At 33.7% G+C, this 25246-nt stretch overlaps 2 protein-coding genes across 2 annotated transcripts; one reads left to right on the forward strand and one right to left on the reverse strand.

Annotated features, from left to right (window-relative positions):
• Positions 1-861: 861 nt before the first annotated feature.
• LOC145038670 (putative zinc finger protein CONSTANS-LIKE 11) lies at positions 862-3153 on the reverse strand. Its single transcript, XM_078986952.1, has 4 exons — positions 2572-3153; positions 2266-2493; positions 1861-2186; positions 862-988 (listed from the first exon to the last, which is right to left on the reverse strand). The coding sequence occupies exons 1-4, from the start codon at positions 3151-3153 to the stop codon at positions 862-864; spliced, it is 1263 nt and encodes a 420-aa protein (XP_078843078.1).
• Positions 3154-15765: 12612 nt separating this feature from the next.
• LOC145039860 (uncharacterized) lies at positions 15766-16377 on the forward strand. The gene has a single exon (XM_078987866.1). It carries the CDS (start codon positions 15766-15768, stop codon positions 16375-16377), a length of 612 nt encoding a protein of 203 aa, XP_078843992.1.
• Positions 16378-25246: the final 8869 nt, after the last annotated feature.

Here is a 25246-nt window from a genome sequence, read left to right on the forward strand (position 1 = left end):
TGAGGACCTAAAATTGCTTAGTGTTAGGTGTTGTTTCTTTATAATAAAATGCACTAATTGGGACAAATAAACATTGACTTTTTATTCAAAATCACCACAAGATAGAAGGTTAAAATGATCATTTACTCTCATTCAAACGTTTCATTTAGTCCAGAAGAAGACAATCATTGTTCATACGGACTTAATGGACAAGAAAAGGAAATAAGAGCTTAATATGGTAGGCTATATATGATGTTTTTTTCTTACTTAATATAGAAAGAACGACCTAATTAATATAAAAAGAATGACCTAACAGAGAAAGCAAAAGAAATAAGGTTTTCACCATTAATTCCTAGCTTTTTACAATTTTGTCATCATTTATTTTTTCCTTCCATTTCCTTAAGTTTGTCGTAATTTTCTCAAATATTTTTTAAACATCATTCATCCAAAGCTCCAAAGATTACTTAATGGGGAAGAAAGACACAAGCCTCAGTCAAATCTATGAGGACTAAATGCACAAAATGGCAAGGTATTTCATTTATCTTTATATCATAACATCATTGCACTTTCAATTTTTTTTTCTTAAAAGGGCATTATACTTTACAAAACCTACCTAATTATAGGTGTGAAATTTGTTTTGTATTTAGATGGTGTTGCTATAATTAGGTAGATTTTGAAATAAAATACTATAAAGGAGAAGGTGAAGTAGGATGTTATAATAAACAAATAAATTAAACTATATTGTTGTTTCTTGCATTTAACCTTAGCTTGATATATGAAATCAATCCACTAGAGTATTTAGTGAATGAGAAATATCTCTTTAAATCAAACATATTAAAATAGGTTTAGGAGTAACAAGTTGATACCTTATATAAAGCAAAGTCAAAACCCTATTGTCACAAGAGGGTCATAATCATACTCTTCACCCGCCTTAACAAATCTACCTTTTACGCGTTTCCTAGTATCAGCTCTAGCTTTACGAGAAGCGTATCGTATTTGTTTACCAAACCTACATGTCACAAGTGTAAATGATTATATAAAAATGTAATCTCTATAGAAGAACTGCAAGTTTCCATTAAAAGTTAAGTTGTTTTCTTTTTTACCTATATGGTAATTGAGTATTTCTATTTTACTTAATGCAAAAAAGAATGATTTATTGGAGAAGGCTTTCCCATTATGTATTAACTCCCAACCTTTATATAAAAATTTCCTTCCATTTTCATTTATTTGTGTATTATAACTTCCTACTCTATTTATTTGTATTACAACGTTGTACTTTTATATTTTCCCTTGTTAAAGCGTTGTATTTTGAAAAATCTACCCAACTATCACATTGTAATTTCAAACTTTTTCTTATTAGGATATTATGCTTTGAAAAAAATACCAAACTACAACATTCAAAATCCCTTTGTATTTGAATGAGATTGCTATAATAAGGTAGATTTTTCTAAAGTACAATGTTGCAATACGAAGACATTTATATAATACAAATAAATGAAAGTGTGTTGCTATTTCATTAATCTAGCAGGTTAAATGCAAGAAATAGCAATGAACTTTCATTATTTGTTTATTATTGTATCCCACTTTCATTTCTTCCTATTAAAACATTGTACTTTGAAAAATCCACCCGTTATAGCAATGTTATTCAAATACAAAGCAAATTTAACTCGTGATTGGTCAAATATTTCAAAATATAATGTCTTAATAACAAAATATTGAAAATACAATGCTACCATTGGGTATAATTTTCAAAATACAATGATGTAATAAAAAGAAATGAAAGTAAGATATTGTAGTACACATATATGAAAAGTAAGTTGATATTTCTTGCATTTAGTAGCATCTAAAGAAAAAGAAAAAGAAACTAGAAGAAGAACATACATTCGTGTTTTCTTTTTCTCATTATATCTCATCTTAGCTTTGTCCCTTGCTTGTGGGCTTGATTCAAAATTCGACTCCAACAATGATTCACGCGTGAGGAACATCGGTGATAAGCCACAATCTTGATAATCTATAGCACTACTTTCTCCAGTAATGTTTGATAATGAAAGGGGCATATTAGGGAATCCAAGGTTCACAACACTTTGATTACAACTTGGATTCATAAGCATGTTGCCACCACCACTTACCGCCTGCAACACATTAGCGGATGCCGCCACTTGTGATGCTGGAAAAGTGGTACAATCTTGTTGTCCGGATGATGTTGCCTAACAACATTTCAAGCAAGTGAATATGATATAGAAGTTAAATGAAAGGTACACAAAAAATGTGAAAGTAGAAGAGAACCTCAAGTGTGTTCTCTATATGACTGTTTGATTCGGTAACTGATAAGTTTTTCTCCATTACAAGGCAATCCCCACCTCCACCCTCAGAAGGATATCTGGTTTGAGCTTGAGGAATATCATTAAACATCTCATAACCACCATCAAAACTCAACGAAACATCGCCCAAATCAACATTGTCACATAAAACTTCACCTTCATTAAGTCCAAGATTGTTCAAATCGGATCCATCCTACGTTTTTCAAGACAAATTTAAAGTGATTCATGATTTTTGCATCTTAAAGATGAATGAAAGGGGTAAGTAGAATACCTTATTCAGGTTTGATCCATCTGAGAAGAAAGGGTTTGGATCTTTTTGATCACAAGATGGCAAGTAGGTCAAATGTGGTGGGATTATTGAAGATGGATTAATGATCCAAGGCTCAAACTTCACTGCTGATGCTAATTCATTAAGAGTAGATGCCACTAATCCCATTTGATCCTCGTTTTGATCACTCACAAGATTTTCATTGAGGTTTAAACTGCTCATAGGATGGAACTGAGGGTCAATACTTGGACCTCCATCACGAATTGTAGACAAAATCTTCAGAAATGCATCATGTGAAGGACACCCGGTGTAGGCATTGAGTTCCTCAATGCTATATCCTTGCACAGATGAGCATCCATTCTCATTCATATCACAAACTTGACAAAATAACATTTTATCGAACAGATGGTGGGCAATAGCCGGCTGCAAGTTACAGTTATCACAGAGGAAGGAACGAGGGTGCCTGCATGATAATGAATTAGCAGAGTGCACGCGGTTGTCGCATTGGAAGCATAATTTTGCTGCATCGGATTTACAATACACCAATGCCCTCGCTACCCTACAGAGATCACAGAAAGCTTCCATATTAAAGTAAAACCCTTCGTTTTTCTTGAACTTTTTTAGATCAAATTACTTGTAATCGTCTGTAGAAATTCAGCCTATCCAGTATCGATTATCAAACCAAAGATCTCAAATATTTAGCACCAAATGTGACAAGAACTAATGAATCTTGAACAGGTGGAGATATTAGAGCTTACTGATGTTGTCGATAATTTATTGGACTGAATTTCCACCGATTATTTAATAAATTACACTTGAGAAATGATGATTTATCATCTCTAAACAGATCTTCCAAGAAAAGGAATATGATCAAAAAAGTTAATTATAAATTATAATCATAAAAATGGGTTCTTTTTGGTTGCGGAAAGTAAATTATTTGATTTTGATTTGAAGAAAATACAACACAAGAGATTTTGATTGAAGAAGAGATGGAAGAAGGGTCGATGAGAGCGTATGTTGTTCATATTTATATACAAAACCTCCGAGTTAATGGGATGACACGTGGACGGTGTGGGTCCAAAGAGTGACATGACAGCAGGTGATGTGGCATTTGAAAAGATCTGCCATTTTACTCGCTCTTCCCAGCCACTAATTATATCTGAGTGGCATAAAGCGTAAATAATTGTGAGTTTAAGGGCATTGTGAATTAAGAAAAATTAGCCACAAAGGAACTGACACGTCGTCCGAGTCATGCGCAGAGAATAGTGTTCTGTTACGCCTGAAGGTCGAGATCATCGAAAATTCACCATGTCTCGGTGACATGGATACTCTCATCGGCTGACGTGGTGTCATGTTTCTGATGTGGATTTTGTTCTATTTCTCATATTTCATCCTAATATTTCTTAAAATTTATGATTAAATTCATGATTATAATTTTTATAAATAATATGTAATCTTCAATCTATGAAATCGGTAGCATTATCATCATATCATCATCAATCTGTGACATGTAAACACGATCAGGATAATTTTATCATTCATAATAGTAATATTTTTATATTGATTACTCTTTATGTTAAAATATAATCTGAAAACATAAATACATAATAACGTAACATATAATCTTAGACTAGTGTGTATATCTCATTATCTTTTATTTTAGAACAAATTATTTAAATCACTGTGATTTGTAAAAATTTCATGTATGGTCTCTATCTTTTTCTTTTTTACGCTTGGATCGTTTCTATAGTTTGTTTTTATTGAGTTTTTTTATCTCTAACCAACATGAATGACTTTTTTGCTTTTTATATTTTCTTTTTTAGTTTTTTATGAATAAAATAATTAATAAATTTGTGGGCCCACTCCCAAATAGAACATTAAGCCTTTGGACCTCCGCTCAGCACTGTCGGATCTTCGTTCACCACCCCAGGATCTCCGCCCAACACAATCAGATCACCTACCACCAAAATGATGTCGGAACACTAGGGATGAACATGGGTCGGTTTGAATTGGTTTTTTACTAAAACGAAACCAAACCGTAGAAATTCGGTTTTTAAAACCATGTAGGTTCGGTTTTTGCATGGGTCGGTTTTTCGGTTTTCCGGGTTAGGTTTATGGGTTTTCGGTTTTAAACCGTGGGTTTAAGAGCGCCATTTTTTTTTTCAAACCTAGTGAAAATACATTGCGATAAATAGTATTGTATCTACTTTAAATATACTAAATATACTAAAATATAGATTACGAATTCTAGTATTATAAGAGCATAAAAGTATTCAAAAGATCAAAGTTTAACGCCATTAACAGTTTGTTGAAAATAAACATAAAATATTAAAGAGATAAAGTCTAATGTTTAAAACTAAAAGTTTAAATCATAATATAAATAATATATATGTCGGTCGGTTCGGTTTTTATGGACGGTTTTATACGTCAAAACCGAACCAAACCGTTATTTTTCGGTTTTTGTAAAATTCAAACCTAAACCGTCGGTTATTGCTTTGGTTTCGGTTATGTCGGTTTTTTCAGTTTTTCGGTTTTCGGTTTGGTTTTTGCTCATCCCTACGGAACACCATATCAACTCTGAAACCCAGTGTAAAACCATGGACCACCGGATCTACGTTGTAACCAACAGATTAACCTCGAAACCAACATATCGACGTCTCTTTCTTCCCGTTAGAAATCATCTTCGCCGCCATCTACTCCATCGGTAAGGGTTAAAGGAGGCGGTGGTTCTCTCTACTCTGTCTTCCTCCCTTCTGGAACCGGAACTGAAAGGTCGCCACCCACCACCCACCATTAATGCCCTACTCTGGCATCGTTGTTTATCCGGTTTCCTGATCTATAAAGTCAGAGAAGCTTAAGCAAAAGGCGGTCGCCACCTACATTGTGCTAACACCACCAATCTACAGTCAACAGTACCGATTTGAAACACTAGACACCAGATCGTGCTTTTCAGATCTAAAACATTTGATGTAGATTTGTTTTTTATTTTCATTATGGGTTAGGTTGGTAGCAGTGGTGACATTTAATGACAGTGGTGGCCGTGGTGGTGTTTGCAAACAAAATCCAGATATGTTGGCGGTTTTCAATGGTAGTAGCGGCGGTTCGATGACATATCGATGACACAAGTGGTTGCCGGAGGTTGTCGGTGGTTACTGGTTGTGACCACTAATTGTTGTTGGGTGGCACTAGTAGTGGTGGGAGTGTGTTGAACTAGGTTCCATAAATTGATAACTTAATCTACTTTTTTTTTTAATTTATAAATAACAAATAAAAAACTAAAAAAGAAAACATAAATAGCAAAAAAATCATTTCATGTTGGTCAGTGACGAAAACGCAACGAAAACAAATTATAAGGACGGTCTTAAAAAAAAAAAAAAAAAAAAAAAAGACCAAAGTTGAAATTTCTCCAAACCATTTTATTATTATTTATGCTAAAATATCATCATCAATATCCTCAACAAATGTAATTTTATTATTATTTAAATCTTTTTGTTATTTCATTTAAAATTGATTCGATTTTTCTGCGATTTATAGTTCTTGTACATGCTCAAATTTTATTTTGTGGTTTTTTATGTAATTTTTTGTTAAATTTGTAATTTTCTACAAGTTATTTGAAATTTGTTGTGTTATGTATGTTTCGATAAATTAGAGCAAGTCCAACCTTAACATCAAATAAAACGCTAAACTAGTATAACTTTAACACTAAATTTCGTCTTCACTCCTACCGCATGGTATAATCTTCCCCTCAAAAACATATATTTTATATATTAATAATAAAATAATACTTTTATGTATAAACAATATAATATTGAAGCAAAACGAAATGGTTGAAGAACAAACAAAGTAATTCTTTTATATATAAACAATATAATATTGATTATAAATTTTGCCGGTCCCATCATTTTAATGGGTTACTGTTTAAAATCACAATTTTACCGTTTGTTTTTGGAGCTCTTTTGGCCAGCAAATCACCATTTTGCCGGTCCATTATGGGGGTGGCCGTCTTAGGATGTATGGGTAGTGCTGCCACATTGGTGCTTTAATTGTGAAGGCAATCTGCACGTTCAGTTCAAATCCATTTGGAGTCCAAGGTAAAGTAAATAAATAATGCCAGTAAAAAATTTTAAAATTTTAAAAGTAAAGGAGGATGGTACCATCGGAATTTTTTATTATGTAAAGGAAAAGGCCATTAAACACACCCCACTACCCAAAGAACCTAACAAGTAACAAACTAATAATAATATCAATATCAATATTTTTTATATTTAAAACTTTTTTAGAGACAAAATCATTAATAATAATATCAATATCAATATTTTTCCACATATCTTTCTTGATGTACATAACATAGTCAAAACATTTAATATATTTCTTGTAACATTGAGAATTTTAAATAGTTTTTTAATAATTTCAACTTTGAAAAAAAAAATCATTGACGCTACAGTAATAAGTATAGTTAAAATTCAATATGCAATAAAAAAAATTTAGATAGCAATCTTTTTTTTAACAAGCTCTAAGATTTCAAATGCAGATATAAACACATTTGGCAAAGTAATTTGCAGCACTTTGAGTTCTGAAAACAAATATTTTAAATCTACATCACTTATGAAAATTTTGTTCTACAACATTACTATAGCTTTTTTAAAGGTCAATATGACTTTAATTTTTTGAATCATACAAAAAACCAAAAAAATTTCAATAGTTAATTGTTTAAATCTAGTTTCTAATGAAGCAATTGTAATAAAAATATTATGTTGTTCTTTTTTTTATAATTTAAATAGAATATAAGATAATAATAATAAACAATTACAATAATAAATAAAAAATCACAATATCATTACTTCAATTAACATTTAACTTATCTAATAACAATATTCTCAATTCCTTCAAAATATAATAAGTCTAAATGTTACACTAGCTAGTAACACTCCAAACATAAAGCTATCTAACTAAATTCTTGTTGGAGAAGAAACCTGAAACTTGATTGCAGATGACATTTACGTAACTATCCTCTTGTTAATCTAAGTTATGAATAATTTTCTATCATATAACCATATATGACACAAAATTAACAACTTATAAAAATAGCAATAACAAACATGAACATAAAAAAGTATAGATCACTAGTTACCGAATTGAAAGTAATTACCATTGTTATGACCGACCAAAAGAATTGATGCTAGCTAGAAATAGCATATAGCAATTATAGCACATCAGCTTATGAATTTAAAAGATTTTGTTAAGCTGAAATTTTGGTACATACTAAGACTATATGAAATAACCAATATAGATCGAGAAGGTTTACCTAATTAAGGTCACTTACGCATCATGAATCACATTAAAGAGTACAATGTGCCTATCCATCGGAGATCAAATAACCATGTTAAGATCAACCAAACAATAGTGATAAAACAAATAAATAAATAAATAACAAAAAAACAAAGAAACAAAGAAACAAAGAAAAAAAAAACAGAAAACAAAAAACAAAAAATAAAACATGTCGGATTTTTATTTTACATTTGGTACCACCATATTCCCTAGTTCAAACCACAATATCTATAACCATTTTTAAAATATTAAAACTAGCCAAGGACACTAATTCTATCTTTGGGTTACATGTTTATTGTTTCTTTTGACCTGTAAATCTCACTTGATGTTCCTATGTATGTTGTTGCATGTTACAAGTTTGTAACAAGCCAAATATTCACCATTACCACTGCTTATATCTTTTAACCAAAAAACAAAGTGTATAAACATTGATAAAAATCCAATATAACTATGTGCTAAAAATAAAAATTAGCATGCATTATAATAAAAATCGGTAGAAATAACACGATAAACTCTTATAATTATTAAAATAAACAAGTATGTAACAATGTACCGTGAAGTTGAAACATTTGAAGACAAAATCTAAAGGCAATATCTAGTAAAATATTGCATTTTAGGCATCACAAATAAAATGTTACCGAAATATGATCGAGAAAAAGATGAGTTTATTGTAGGGCTGACAATTTTCGACACGACCCGCAACAGGACCCGCGACACGACACGAAATAAATGAGTTTGAGTTGAGTTTTTCAACCCGCCAACCCGTTTATTAAACGGGTCATATATGAGTTTCTCAAAAAATAAACGGGTTGACCCGCCAACCCATTTATATTCTTAATAAAAAAATTAATATATTTTTAAATGTATTTATGTATCAAGTATTAATATTTAATAAGTATTATATAATATATACCATTGATTCATAGACCATTTGACTATTTCGACATTATGACTCGTGCTGGATGGTCTAAGGTCATAAGTCATAACCAATAAGGCTAAGTCTGTAACATGTTTCTATGAATGTTTTTAATTTTCATTTGAATGTTTAAGGCTTAAATGTCTAAAATTCTGACCCACGAACCCAAATCTGACCTACGAACCCGCCAACCTGTAAACCTGTATAAATAAATGGGTTGGCGGATCATATATGAGTTTATGTTCCAAACTCGTGACCCGCCAACCCGTGATCTGTATATTTAAATAGGTCGTGTTTGGGTTGACATATTTTGACTCGCCAACCCACGACACGCCAACCCGAACACGACACAATTGTCAGGCCTAGTTTGTTGTAAAAAGAGTTAAAGATGGATTAATATATGTAAATACACATATTTTATTGTGAAATGTACAAACTGTAACATCTCAAAGAAAGAAAAAACGATAAAATTTTTCACTTTTCAAACACCCAAACATACACCAAATTGTTCCAAATCAACAACAGTAAAATATTCTTAACATCAAAGTAAAATCAAATTTTTATGTGGAATAAAATCAAGGGGAATGTTGCACAATCATATCGGGTCCTTCCCTTTCGAGCCAGAAGTACTTGAAATATAACTGTAAACACAAAGCTTAGTAAGTTTCCCAGAATACCACATACCATTCAATACATCAGGCCTCACCTATCATATCGGTCCTTGCCCTTCATATCACGCCCTACCCAACATACAAACGCGCCCCACCCAATATACAATAAGGGCTCAGTCTAACATACAAAATGGGCCCACCCCAGCATACAAAATAGGCACTGCCCAAAATACAATATAGCGAGAAGACTCATCTGTCTTACGGGATCAACTAAAATATAACTCACTGACATGTAAACGACACTATGATACACCTATCGAATCAAACAATGTCCCATCCTAGACTAACTTCCAAAAATAATCATTTTGACCATAAGTCAAACCAAGTCAAAAGTCAATAGTCATGGTCAAAGCCAATGATATGCCTTTCCATTAGCTGACCCTCATGTCATAACCAACTCATAGTCACATCATGAAAACAAATTACACCCGTTCTCTAACTCAGTTATGATTCAACTCAATCAGCTCTATTCATAAACAATCTAGGTGTTAGATTAGGTATCTAAGCCAATAACTAAATTAGTATAATCTTGAAATATTAGCAAAGTTCATTTTAGATTGCCCTCAAAAACTAATAACCGAATAGAATAACTTTTGGAGAGAGAGACTGAATTAGTGATTTATTATATGGTTAATAAATTGGAATAAAGAGTTTATTAATATATTATATAATTAATATATTATTAAGAAATAATAATTAATTAATTTGGAATTAATCAGAAATTAATTGGAATTAATTTTGGGATCAATTGAATTAATTAAAAGTGCAATAACTGATTAGTTATTTATTGAAAGTTGAAGCGGGAAAGTTTTAGAACCCACATGATAGGGGTGGATGGAATTTGGCTAGGAATAGCCTAGAAATTTCATTCATAATGCTTAGGATAAGGAGATAAGGCAACTTGATTATTATATTAATTAATTTGGGCTTTATCCCAAAAACCTTAGTTTTGGCCTCAAGTTTCCTTCAGCCATATAAACCCCTCCCTGGCTCTTATTATTTTTGTCCACTCTTCCTCTCATCCCCATAGAGTCGAATTAATGTTGTAGTCATCTCTCTCCTAAAGTCTTCTAGTTAGTAGGGTTTGGGGTGTGAACCATTAGAGACACGATATTTATGGTGCTTGCTTTGTAAAGCTTGATCAAGAAGGAATTATTGTTTATTTACTATAATACACAAAAGGTATGTAATTTCTATAACACTTTGATAATTTCAAAAATAGTTACATACTTCTAGGGTTCTTGATATTCAATAGTTGTTTGCAAATCATAATGAGATCATAGATACTTTAGGGTGCATGTGAACTTAGGGTTTATGTTTTTCCACCAAAAAGATTTTTTATAATATATAAAACTCATCAGTGGTATCAGAGCCATGTTGCATAAAGTTGAATAGATCAAAATTAGGGTTTATTAAAACTAAACCCTAAGGAGGTATTTTCGAAAATTCTTTAGGGTTCTTGAAACCCTAGCCTCTACCCTTAAGTTTTTCGATTTTTGCAAGGGTTTTAGAAACCCTAACCTCCTCCCTTATTTTCGATTATTTATAGGGAAAGTTAGGGTTTCTTTATTTGATGATTATTGTTTTAATTAGTTAAAATATAATAATTAAAATTGGATAGCCCCAATACACTTATTTTTCGAAAATTTAGTGGGGATTGGATTAGGATTAAATTTAAATTATTTGATTAATAGTTAATAGTAAATATTTACTTATTCCTCATGAGATTTAAATTAATTTAATTAATTGTTAGTTAAAATATAAAGATTAAATCTTAACTGGTTTAGTTTTAAATTAAATTAATATTTTTATTAATTTCGAAAATTTAAATTAAACCTAGTATTTTAGAAAAGTTTTAAAATACTCCTTTTATATATATATATATATATATATATATATATACACACACACACACACACACATACACACTAAGTTAGTCAAATCGCTAATATGCATCATTCATGAAGCCAAATTATAAGGGGTATTAGGAAACTGTCTATAAAATGGTGGTTGAATGGATGTACACTTTCACCTATCGCTTCCTTGTTTGGTGGAAGGTCGTTAGTAGAATGGATTTGATAGGACATAATCACATTAAAATACAATGCTATTAAAGTACTAGAACACTTTTTTAAAAATCCCACTCTAGTTACTTTATGAAGCTACATCACACTGAGAAATTAAGGAGACATAGATCACTAGTGTAAATGACTGTATGGTCTGTTTATGCTTATGTTTATGTATTAACGATGACATACCAACGTTATAAAAGGCATAAAATACATTTCTTCGAAAATGCTTTGATAACGTATTTATCATGCTTTTTTGGGAGCAAATTCTGCAACATATTTCTTTAAAAGATACTCTAATTTTCAAAATAAAGCATGAACAAATCGGTGTTTTCTGGCCGTAAAAATAGAGATGTCACAATATGGATTGATAGTTGTTATGTATTTAATGTTTGAATACCCCAAGGGTAGTCTGTGGTACTTGTATGAAGACCATGGGGTTAGCCCATGGCACTTGGATATCAGACCATGGGGTAGCCCAATGCACTTGGATATCAAAAGATGACGGTAGCCCAATGCACTTGGATATCAAACCATGAGGGTATCCCAATGCACTTGGATATCATACCATGGGGGTAGCACATGACATTCCAGGTAAAGATTATTGGGTAACCCATGACAACTATATGTATGTTGCATGGTATTCTATAATTATATGCTATATGATAATTTGGGAACTCAGTAAGCTTTTGCTTACAGTTTATTCGAGTGTTTTCAGGTATTTCTGGTACTAAAGGGAAGGGTCTGGCTTGATGGCACAACATTCACTCTCCAGCATTTTTTGCATTTATTGATATCGATACTCTGATATTTTGACATGTCTTGATGTAATATATCTTTGGAAAAAAAACTTGTGATTGTGATTCCTATTTTAAAAATGAAAATTTTTATCTGGTTTTTGGGCTGTTATAGCCCTCAAAGAAGAATGAGAATTTATGTTGGACATGAATCTCCATTTATAGTAAAAGATTTAGAATCGTCAACTAGTTATTTATTTACAACTAGATTTGATGATTGTCATTTTGATGAATCGGGTTTTACAACATTATGGGGAAGAAATAAAGAAGTTGGAAAATAAAGTCTCTTGGAATGAATTATTACTTTCAGTTTTAGATCCCCGTTCAAGTCAATGTGAACTTGAAGTGAAAAAGATAATTCATTTACAACATGTAGCAAATCAATTGTTAGATACATTTACTGGCCCTAAGAGAGTAACAAAGTCTCATGTACCAGCTGTAAATATTCTAACTAGAATTGATATCCCAAAAGGAAAAAGTACAACTACAAATGAATTTAAGGCACGTCTGAAGCGTGGAAGACCAACCAATTTCAATTATAAAAATCCTCGAAAACGGAAGGGAGCAAATATAATTGATGGCCTAAAAGAGAAAACATAATATCTTGAAAACATTAGTGAAGCTCTAAAAGAGACCAATGCCACAACAAAAGAAAGTAAGGTACCTGCAAAAAATGAAAATGAAGAGGTCTCAATAAATTATGTCAAGACAGGAATAATAAAACCGAAATAAGACAGACGTCAACGATAATTTTCATATCATGTTGCGCGCAATATTATCGAAGAAAATGAGGATCTTGAACCTAAATCTATAGAAGAATGTAAAAAATAGAAAATATTGGCCAAAATGGAAAGATGTAATCGTTAAAGAGTTTAATTCTCTTACTCAACAAAAAGTGTTTGGACCTGTAGTCTATACACCAAATGGAGTAAAACCAGTGGGACACAAATTAGTATATGTGCTTAATAGAAACGCTAAAAATGAAGTTTTAAGATATAAAGCAAGACTCATTGCACAATGTTTTACCCAAAGCCCCATAATTAATTATGAAGAAACATACGCTCCTTTGGTTGATGCAATTACATTCTGTTATCTAATAAGTCTAACAACACTTTCAAAAATTAAGATGCATCTAATGGATGTAGTTACCGCTTATTTATATGGTTCGTATGAGAATGATACTTATATGAAAATCCAAGAAGGGTTTAAGATGCCAGAAGCAAAAACTTATAATATTTGAGAAGTATACTCGGTAAAATTAAATAAATATTTGTATGGATTGAAACAATATGGTCATATGTGGTCTAGTTGTTTAAGTACATTTTTATTGAAAAAGAACTACAAAAATGATCCAATAAGCCCATATGTATTTATAAAAAGATCCGGATCAGAATTTGTCATAATTGATTTTATTGTAGATGATTTGAATATAGTTGGAACTTGTTAGGTCAAACCTCAAGAACGATTTGATGAAGATGATGTTAAATATAAGAACGAACACAATAATGAAGATATGATTGATGAACAAAACATTTTATTCAATAACATGAGGAAATTACAGTATAAGAAAAATATTAAAGTAAATCTATTCTACCTAAGAAGCCTCATTATGATTGGCGGTTGCATCTTGCTTCACTCTTAACCCTAATAATAAATATTGCATGACAATATATGGGGAATAAAACAAGTCTTGGGCCTATTAACCTACACATCATCAAGGGGGTTCATTGTCATAATCCATGGAATATTTTGAACCCTACATTCTCCCCCTCAAAGTATGGAACGGATGACAAAGCTTCAACTTCCAAAACAAGCAACTAGCAAAATAAGAAAGGATATCGTAATGAGGAATATCAAAAGCGATCCACGAATCTTGATTCTTTAATAGTCTTCAAAACAAGTTCTAGGATATATAAATACGAAAACCAAGCAGTGAAGTAATGTTTTTAAACTTCATCTTCTAATGCAATCCCAAAAATTTTCAAGAAATCCAAACCCGCCATAAAACTCATTTCGGAATTAAGAAACAAAATCACTTCTTGTCTTTGAAGAACTCCTCCTCCAAGTCACAATGATCTTCAAATAAGCTAATGATATAAGCCACCAAAAAATATCATGTAACAAACCAAATTTAAGATTCATAACGTCACTTGATCGAGAAATCACTAAAAGTCAGATATATTCAAAAGCTTTAGAATAGTTCAATGTGAACTTCTCTGTAAAAGCTTTAGAAGAGTTCAACGAGAACTTCTCTATAAAAGCTACATTCATATCGCTACCGCAAGCTTCATCAAAAATCTTCAAATTTGAAAAGTCACAAATCAAATTTCGAATGGTCATATCAAATTCCCCCTTTTTATAATTAAAAAACGTGATTATAAAACCTTCAAATGGTCATGAGAATGATCTTGAATTGGATAAACAATTACTATGCTCCCTCGCGACAAAATGGAATAAACAATGAAGTTTAAAATCCGAAATAGTCAAAAATTTTGACGTCATTGCAAAATAAGACCTTCCAAACCACCAAGACTTGTTGGAATCCATAATTTACTATTCACGAAAAAAATATGTTCATGAAAAATCCAAATATGTTCATCAACCCTTAAATTTGTAAATATTTCAGAATATTGGGCTAAAGTTGTCACTTTGCTGAAATTCAGGGGACTTAAATGGAAAAACTACATCATCTTCCCCTTAATTTGTAACAATTTAGGAAATTTAACTAAAATTGTCACTTTGTCAAATCTTTGGGGACCAAATGTGTAAATCTGCAGTCTTCTTGATCGAATAAGAACATCAATAGCGACTCGTAATCATGAAAACCAATTCCGAACACCAAATAATTTCGATCAACCCTTTGGTTCCGAGCAACCAGTTCTTTTCCGATTGAAGATCTAAGTTCTGATTCCGAGCAGTCATCATAGACGTTCCGAATACGACGCTTGTTCTGAATCATTCCGGCCAACATCACAATTCTGAAAGCTAATTTCGAAATCGGAGATTGGTCCTGATTATGAGAACAAGTTCCGAATGCTTGATGAGTTTAAGTTCTGATTGTGAAACATCATTCCAACTGCCAAATCGTTCATTACCCCATTGTCCAAAAAAACAACCACTCATCGATTCGATTCAAACACGTGACAAACACCAAACCAAATTTCACAAATCGAATTCCATATTTTCAACCAAAATAACATTTGTTCTTCATATCTTCTTCATCGGTTCTCAAAAAAATCAGATTCACTGATTTTTAGATAAAAAATGTAACGCCCGCCGCTTTAAAATAGCCAATTTAGAGACGATAAACATCAAAAATGACTTTTTAACATCAAAGCTAGTTTCAACAAGAGACCAAGAATACCTTCTCAAACATTCAAGCACAAATCGAAGACTTGGCCACCGCTCTCAACAAGATGGAACAAAGGGGAAAACTTCCATCTCAAACCGAGAAGAACTCCAATGTGAGTGCAATAACTTTGAGAAGTGGGAAAACACTTGGAGAAAGCAACCCTAAAAGAGTTTCAAGAGAAGAAGAAGATGAAGTCGTCATGGTTGAACCTTCAAAAGTTGTAGCTCCCCCAAGGGAACCGGTTGTGCCAAACGTTGATCAACCCGACTCTTCCAACAAACCCATCAAACCATTGGTCATACCACCTCCCTTCCCTTTTCGGTTAGCCTTTTTCAAGAAGATAGAGGTAGAAAATGAATTATTTGAAACTTTTCGCAAGGTCCAAATCAACATTCCACTACTGAATGCTATTAAGCAAATTCCAAGTTATGCAAAATTCCTCAAGGATTTATGCACCAAGAAGAGAAAATTCAAGGCAAATGAAAAGATTCAAGTCAATGCAAATGTGTCTGCGATTATCCAAAAGAAGTTACCTCCCAAACGCAAGGATCCAGGAATATTTGCTATCCCTTGTACCATTGGTGATTTTCATGTCGAAAGTGCTATGTTAGATCTTGGAGCCTCGATCAATGTGATGCCATATTCGGTTTTTCAATCTCTCAATGTTGGACCTTAATCATTCAATTAGCAGACATGTCAAGTGTGTCTCCAAGAGGAGTGTTGGAGGATGTGTTAGTACAAGTTAATCAACTTGTTTTTCCGGCGGATTTTTATGTCATTGATCTTGAAGAGAAGACTCCTTCCAAATCATCTATGATCCTCCTTGGAAGACCTTTCATGCATACCGCTCACACAATCATTGATGTCCATAAAGGAAAGATAACTATGGAGTTTGATGGAGAAACCATTCACTTCAACATCTTTGAAGGAATGAGGTACCGTAGTAACATTTCTCCATTGTATCGGGTTGATGTGATTGAGCCAATAAACAGGATAAGCCCTAATGTATGCACAGACAAGATAATCATGGAAGATGATTGTAATCCTAAGAGGGAACCTCAAAGAAGATTGGATCCTCCAATGATGGAAGTGGTCAAGAAGAAGATAATTAAAAGGTTCAAAAGGTGCAAAGAGAAGAAAAAGGAATTTCATGACAAGCATATAACCCAAAAACACTTTATTCTGAGTCAAAAAGTTCTTCTTTATCATTCACGCTTAAAGTTATTCCCGGGAAAATTGTGATCTCGATGGCATGGACCTTTTATTGTTATAAAAGTGTTTGATCCTAGTTTGGTTGAAATCAAGAGTTTGGAAACAAACCAAATCTTCAAAGTGAATGGGCACTATTTGAAACTATTTTATGAAGGCTTTGACACGGGAGAATTCGACAATGTAACAATGGAAACACTGATTTACGAAGGCTGACGGAAGCGGGGCTATGTCTTGGCAAAGACGTTAAATAAATGCATTGTGAATAAATAATTTCCTCTTGAGGTTTTGGGTGTTTCTAAACTTGAAGTTGGCCTAAATATAAGCATATAGAAGTCTTCCAGTGATTTTGGTGAAGTTTGAAAAATTCCAAAAATTTGACTTTCGCGCGGGTGCCCGCGCAGACTTTGCGCGACCGACCCCAGCCGCACAGGTCCCGAGTTCCAAATTACACCAACATGGGGTGCTCTCTGATTGCTGCGTGGGAACCGACGCAGCCGTTGCGCGATCGACCCCCAGCCGCGCATATTCCGAGTTCCAAATTACCCCAACATGGGATGTATTCTGACATGTGCGCGCGGCTGCCCCCCACCCACGTAAAGTTTGCGAGGGTACCCGTGCAAATATGTCATTTCATAAGAAAATTTCGAGCCATTTCATATGCGTCCTTTGTGTGACCAAGATTTCATCCATGTGTATTTAGGCGGCCAAGAACTCCATCCAAGCATCATTATGCGATCCATGTGTTGCTTCCATACCATCCTTGCGGGCCTCCTACATCTTGATCCCGGTATGATCCTTCCTTACTCTCATCCTAAGCATTGAGGACAATGCTTAATTTTAAGCTTGGGGTGAGGTAATCTAATCTTTTATTTTTATTGCATTTAGGTTGTATATAGTTGCATTTAGAGTTAGTCATTTAGGGCATTCATAAAAATTGCATAAAAAATTCAAAAATATTGCATATTTTCTTTCTTTCTTTTCTAATTTTCATACTTTTTAGATGCATTCTAGTTTAATTTCATGCATTTTTGTTCTCTCTTGTCTTCTCATCCCTACAGGTACCATAGCGCAGAGTCATAAGTATTGAATCATAGATTGGTCCTGGGTCTTGATATGGAATTCCTTGTATTTGATGAATGGGGCACGTTTTGAGCCTCACAGACCACTTTGAGACCACTTGTGTGGGGGTCAGATGCAGGTAGCTTGATTGGGTCTAGGTGCGGAGGGATGTGGTTGGTCATGCCAATGTGTGCGAGCAAAGACTAGCCCGGTAAGGTATTTTGAAGACATTGAAGATATTGAAGACTCGCATCTTGGTTTTGGAGGGAGTACCCCTTAGTACTCCCGAGTCTCGTCCGAGCCTTGTTTAGTTAGATTCTCACCGCCTTTTTAGGATAGGTTATCATTTTTCTAGGGATCTAGAGTAGATAGTTAGATAGATTTTGTTTATCACACCTTGCATTGAGGTGCTTGATGAACTTTGAAGTGGGTCCCCCAATTCACATCTTTTGGGACCAAGTCTTTTCGGTAACACCCATTTTTGAGTCATTCCCACCCTTTTTAGTTGATCTTGGCACATTGTCAATGATCATTAGGTGTTCATATTAGCCTCTATCTATCACTCAATTTTCACTATTGGAGTCCTATGTTACTTGGTGAAAATCCTTAGACCTTCCAAGAAGCAACACAAAGAATGAAGAAATTTGAAAAAGTGAAGAAAATAAGAGCCTATTAAAGATGATTCAAGAAAAGCAACAAAAACAAAGAAGAAAAAAATGAAGAAAAAGAGCAACACAAAAAGAAGAACAAGATTCCAGGTTCAAGACTTATGTTATATATCTAGTTTGCAAAAAAAAAAAAAAAAAAAAAAAAAAAAAAAAAAAAAAAAAAAAAACTGGATGTCAAGCATTAAATGTGATTGAAGACCCAATAACAGAAGTTCAAGATTGAAGATTTAGGTTGTTAGGTTTAGATTTAGGTTAAGTATAATTTTTATTATTTTATTTTATTTTTGATTTTTGGTGAGAAAATGCCCCGACGATGACTGTAAAGGATAGTACAAGGGAGAAGCCTCTGAAACCGGATGTTTGCCCGGAGGCCGTACTACAAAACCCTATTTCGTTATTACACACTTTGGCCTGACAAATTTAGGAATCATAGTGTGTGAAGAGGCGCCTTTCCTTCGTGCACTATGCTCTACATTGGTGATTTAAAGTGCCCCCACTGGGCGCATCTCTGTTTCCTTTGTCTTGCACACCACGACCGCATCCAGTCGTGATCTATTCGCCCATCAAGTGGTTGAGAATGTGGTTTATGGCTCTAAAGCAGGGAACATTTTGAAGATGCGTAGGGTCCATGAAATACTAATTTTGACCATGTTGACTGATGTTGACCAAGTTCTATGGTATCTTTCTTTTTCCTTTTTAGATAGTTCATCCCGAGCTCATTTTTAGTCTTGTTCTAACTTGAGGACAAGTTAGGTTTAAGCTTGGGGTGATTTGATAGCTTATTTTATTTCCTTATTTATATTAGTTTATTTTATATTTTTAGATCTTTTTATCATTAATGCATTGTATTTTATTTATTTTTCTTTAGTATGGATCGTACTGGGTGCTTGTTATGTTGCATGAGATATTTTGTAGGTTTCTCGGTGCTTGTTGTGGTTGCGGGTTGATTGGAGACGGGCTTAGTGGGCTCCCGAGGCATTATTGGGCTTGGCGGAATCAAAGAGGAAGAATTGGGCTTTGAAAGTTATTGGCTTAGATTATTTAGGCTTGTGAAGATGGATCATAAAATTCAAATTTTGGGCTTGGAGCATCCATTTGGTGGCAAAATGATGATTGTTGCATTTCAAATTACATGGACAAGGAGGGGGACCAAAGGAATCTTTGGTAGTGGAAGGGTGGAGTGGCTTGGTGGACCAATAGCATTATAGCAACATTTGCGTGAGTGGAATTTTCGTCGCGCGGGCACCCGCGCAACTATCCAGTTTGGGCATTTTGGTCATTTGGCTTGCCATAACCCTTGGGGATCAGATCTAGAAGCTCATTCACGATTTTCCACCATTGGAGACCTGCAAGAGGCGATTTTGGGAGCTAGAAATCATTTCCTTTCATCTTTCCAAACCTTAGGTAGTTTCTTTATGCAATTAGATTATTGTTCTTGTTACTTTGTTGCCATGAGTGGCTAATACTCTTATTTGGTTGACTTTGGCTGAAAACCAATGAATGTTTGTGGGTTTTGAAGGATTTATGTTGATTATCAATTTATTCCATGTTTATGATTCTATTTTGCAATTCTTATGCTTATTTGATGCTTTGATCATGAGCTTAGTATTTGATTGAGCAATGGTTGATTTATTTCATTGATTTTGCATTGGATCATTGAATTTATCTAAAACAAAGGCTTTATGATGATAGAAATCGTCTCTAGCTTATGAATCATATCTCCTTTATGGATGTGTACGCATTTGACATCCTCTAGGAATTGGGGATTCCTTCATTCTTAAAGCTAATTGATTTCTTGGGATTAATTGCTTCATTGACCCTTGATATTAATTAAGAAGGTCTGTAGTGGGCTTCCCCAACCTCCATACTACCTATGAGGAATCTAGGAATATCATGCTTCATGATTGCTATAACCAATTTGGGATGAAGGATAAGCTTTGTATTAGATCCTAATGATAAACACACAAATGTTCATTGTGTTGAATTGCCTTAGTTAACCAATTATTCCCAACCTTTGAGCATCTCATCAACTTGCTTAATTGCAAGGTTTTTAGTTATTCAAGTATTTTAGTTTTCAAGTAATCAAACACCCCCCCTTTTATTTTAATTGTAGTTAGTTAGTTTAATTTCACTAGTTCTATTGAATTGCATTGGTGATTGAATACAACCATTTCCCCGAGGATCGATACCCCTTTTTACCATTATATTACGTTTATTTAGCAATCAAAGGGTGTAATTTTCTTGGTGGGCTTGACATCCCAACCAATAAACAAAATCGGTGTTTTCTGGCCGTGAAAATGGGGATATCACAATTGGTATCAGAGTACTAGTTTAAGCGAACTAGGAATATGGATTTATTTCTAGACTTAAACTTAGAATGCTAGGCGATGATTGTGAGGAATGTATCTAATAAATTTAGGTAATACACCTGAATAAACACAAGCACTAGCTTATTTTAGGGAAAATGCCTAACATGCTTTTATGTGCTAAATGATTTATGATATGCATTATGTGATCGGATCTATGGTCTATTGCCGACCGGATCTGGAAATTTTATGTGCTCAGATTTCTAAACGTTTGAATTACGGAATTAGAACTGACATGTAACTTTTCGGAGTGATAAGGAGATTTACACGTCGATCGTAAATAAAATCTTTCTTATCTAAATTCCCATCACTACACACCGAACATTTAAATTGGTGAATAGATCGAAATGACAAGAACCTGCAATGGAGCCGGGAACGCGAATGGAAACAGGAATCAACCACCAGTGATTGAGCAAATACATGTTGTAGTAGCCGCTCCTGAGCCAATCACGATGGCCAGAGTGCAAGCGTTGATCCAAATGATGTTGGATCGTCAAATGGAGGAAACAATGTGTTTACTTCAACAAAATTGAGAGGAGCTTATGGTGCCTATTGAACAGCCCAAGCTGAATGACGGGCAGTCTAAAGAAGGGAATGATAGTAGGATCGTTGGTCAAGCTGATCCACCGGTGATTAGACTGAACAATCAAGATGATGAAGTCGAGAGGAATTGATGCAAGTACAAAGATTTTCTAACTTCAAATCCATCGAATTTCATTGGGAAGGAAGATCCGATCGGATTCATGGATTGGATCTCAGAGATGGAATTAGCCTTCATGACATATGGTTGCAAAGGCAAGCTACAAACCACGTTTGCAGTACGACAGTTTAGAGGAGGCGTTGTTCATTGGTGGAACACCTTAGGGAAGACTCTAAGCCCCAATAAGCCCCTGCAACTGACTTGGGTAGAGTTTTTGGTGCAATTCAAGTGCAAGTACTACTCAACCCAAAACCTACTTGATCTAGATAACCAATTCCTAACTTTGAAGAAAGGAAGCATGTCTATCGATGAATACACCAACAACTTCACGAACAAAATGAAGTTTGGCTTGCACCTTGTCCCAGACGAGCTGACAAAAGTCGACAAGTACGTAAAGGGACTTCCTTGGGAGTATGCGATGGCGGTACGTCAGGAACCTACTCTAGAGGCATCTATCTAGGCTGCCAAGTCTGTTGAAGATATGATCAAGGGAAGAGCCGCCAACAAGGTTGAAGTTGGCAATAAGAGAAAGTTTGAAGGACCCACAAGGTCCGACGAGAAGAGAAAATTCTCAAAGTCTGGGGAAGAAGCACAATGGTGTGACAAGTATAAAAGGAAGCACATTAGGAGATGCTCTAAAGAAATGACATGCTTCAAATGCGGGAAGATTGGTCATTATGCCAATGAATGCAACACCAAGAGAGAAGTATGCTTTAAGTGTGGTGAGGAAGGACACTTCAAGCAAGACTACCCAAGGAAAGAAGAAGCTGCAAAGCCAAATGTACCGCCAAAGCCAAAGGCAAGAGCATTCCATATGATCCTTGATGAAGCAAATGACAATGCAAGGAATCAGGGATGAGAACTGATATCCGAAGATCAAGTTATAAAGTAGTCATACAGTTAGTATCAGGAGGTGTAGCCTATTAGAGGCATAGTCTAGGGTGAACTTGAACATCTATGTAATCGTTTCAAGGAATAATATAAAACATTCGTTTTGCTATCTGATGTGCTAAGCTATTATGTGATTTTCTTGTATGGTGATTTGGAAAAACTGCGAGACAATACTTGGGATGAGTATGAGTAGGTGTGAATGATAGTAAAGGCCTATACTACTAGAATCACAAGACTCACACTTTGATCAGGGAAAGTCACAAGGTTACCAATAAGCTAGTAATTGATTTTGGGTTATTCAAGTCTGTCGTTACCATCGTTTCGGTAATGACTGAGAAGATGATTGTTATTCTGACCCTAGAGGTCATATTATATCGAGTCCGACTAGGATGAGTGTGTTACATGGTTTAGAGAACCATGATCAATGTAGCATCTGAATTAAGCCATATGGTTGAAGTAAAATCAAAGCGATCAATAGAAGTATCATGATCATTGTAAGATCTTGTAGATAGAAGTGCTACATGTTAGAATGTGATTATATCACATTAGAGCATGAAGGAAGTTGTCTTCAAGTTTGGAATTTGACTCTAAAAGACCTGAGTCTAAGCGTCGCATCATACGACGAGATGTCATTAGAACATGACCCATTGGTCCATGGTGGTAATCAAAGAACTTATCATAAGTTTGTTAAGAAGAAGGAGTCTCCAATAAGGAATCGATTGTGACTCGAAGGTCATGATTGGAAGACTAACGTGAGATAGAGAGTGGGTGCACGATCGAGTACTACTTGCAATATATAGATACTGATTCGAAGGAATATAGAAGTTATGATTATTACCTAGGATGAAGAGATAGTGTATGGAGTCATTATACAAGCCCTGTTTTGTTGATGATTCCGGGACGTAATCATCCTAAAGGGGAGATAATTGTAACGCCGCAACTTCGAGTTAGTCAATTTAGAGACGATAAGCGTCAAAAATAACTTTTTAATATAATATTATTTAGAATAAATAATCTTAACCAAGTTATAGTATATGTCACAAGGGTTCCATAAATATAAAGAACGTCGAAATCCGAGTTATAATGAATAAGTTATGACCTGTCGAAGTTTTACAGCAAAACCGGCACGACACCGGGAGATGTAAATAGTGAATTTACGATAGAGGACTTTTCAGCCTTAGTGATCTAAAAAAATTTGTAGTATACGTTAAACCGAGAACATACAAAAAAAAGAACGCTCAAATCTGACTTCGTATGAGGAAGTTATGAATTTTCTAAGATTTGGCACAGCAGTGCACGACCCGAAACTCGAATTTTAGTTCGAGCGGTTTTTGACATATGCGACCTAAATGATAGTTGAAGATCTCATTAATAGGAACTCAACGATAAACAAACAGACGAAAATGGAGTCTGTATGTAGAAGTTACGAATTTTACGCGGACATTTAACAGTATAATATCATCCTACTGTTAAATTTAAGATCGGTCGAGAATTAGCCAACATAGTCTAAATGAAGGTTGTAGATCTTGTTTTTACTTACGTGTGAATATAAAGAACGTCGAAAACAAAGCTCGTATGCGAGATTTAGGATTTTTCTAAGTCGGGAGGGTGCTATGCAAGTTTGGGTGACGTGACGCGATCACAGCCGTTGCTTCCTCCCCAAGGCTAGCCACCAGGTCGTGAAACCTGGCCTGGAACTCAACGAGTTTGGGTGACGTGGCGCGATCACAGCCGTTGCTTCCTTCCCAATATCTATCATTAATCATATACTCTTTCTCCTTAACAAAGAGTTTTTTCCCATGAGGTTTTACCGATTAAGATTTTAACGAGACATTATATGATCGTCATTAAAAGGGAATTACTACCTCCGTCCCATACTTATTGTCTACTTTTGACTTTTAAAGTCTTTATTCTTCAACTTTGACATTAAATATTTTTGTTCTTGATTTATAATACTTGATGCAAAATATATAAATAGATTATGTTTTAAATGTTTTTCGTTGTTATAAGTTTCATCAAGTTACACATAACACAAATTAAATTATTTAAGGTCAAAGTTGATGAATAAAGACTTCAAAAGTTAAAAGTAGACAATAATTATAGACAAAAGGAGTATTATTTAGTAAATGACTATTAGATTCCTCATATTCCTTTATCACTCTCCATAATTAGTATGCATGATAAGAAATAGTATTATGAGTTTTATGAGTTTAGTTATCCACCACTATAGTAAACATTCATAACATACCTCATATTTTATATTCTTTATATAGTATGAATATTATCCTCTATAATAAATAAATGGTTGTTTTGTCACTTGTCATACTATCATTCAATTTGTCAAATATAATTTTATAATTAATTTTTTTTTCCATATGTCAAATTATGACTTTTTCTGTTTTATTAAATTCCATATAATATTTTAATATAATAGTTGTAATAATTGTAGTAATAAATGAATATCAATTTTATTATTGAACTTACCTTTTAATTTCAAAATTCCAAAAATTAAAACTCATTAGTTTATTTTTTTATTTATTTAAATTTAAGAGATAAAAAAATCAATTTTAATAATTCATTATATTTCTTATTTTTTTATAAATATAAACTTCTTAAATATTTAGATTTTCATATTTAATTTTTTTAATT

The sequence above is a fragment of the Lactuca saligna genome, chromosome 4 (assembly GCF_052625555.1).
Source record: "Lactuca saligna cultivar CGN05327 chromosome 4, ASM5262555v1, whole genome shotgun sequence".
NCBI classification, from domain to species: Eukaryota; Viridiplantae; Streptophyta; class Magnoliopsida; order Asterales; family Asteraceae; genus Lactuca; species Lactuca saligna.

Bases quoted from the DNA above. Each gene is read 5' to 3' on its own strand.
- LOC145039860 (XM_078987866.1), top strand. From the start codon at position 15,766: ATGGAACAAAGGGGAAAACTTCCATCTCAAACCGAGAAGAACTCCAAT.
- LOC145038670 (XM_078986952.1), bottom strand. From the start codon at position 3,153: ATGGAAGCTTTCTGTGATCTCTGTAGGGTAGCGAGGGCATTGGTGTAT. The intron at 2,494-2,571 runs GTATTCTACTTA...TGAAAAACGTAG, and splicing joins ATGGATCAAACCTGAATAAG to GATGGATCCGATTTGAACAA. The intron at 2,187-2,265 runs GTTCTCTTCTAC...AAATGTTGTTAG, and splicing joins ATATAGAGAACACACTTGAG to GCAACATCATCCGGACAACA.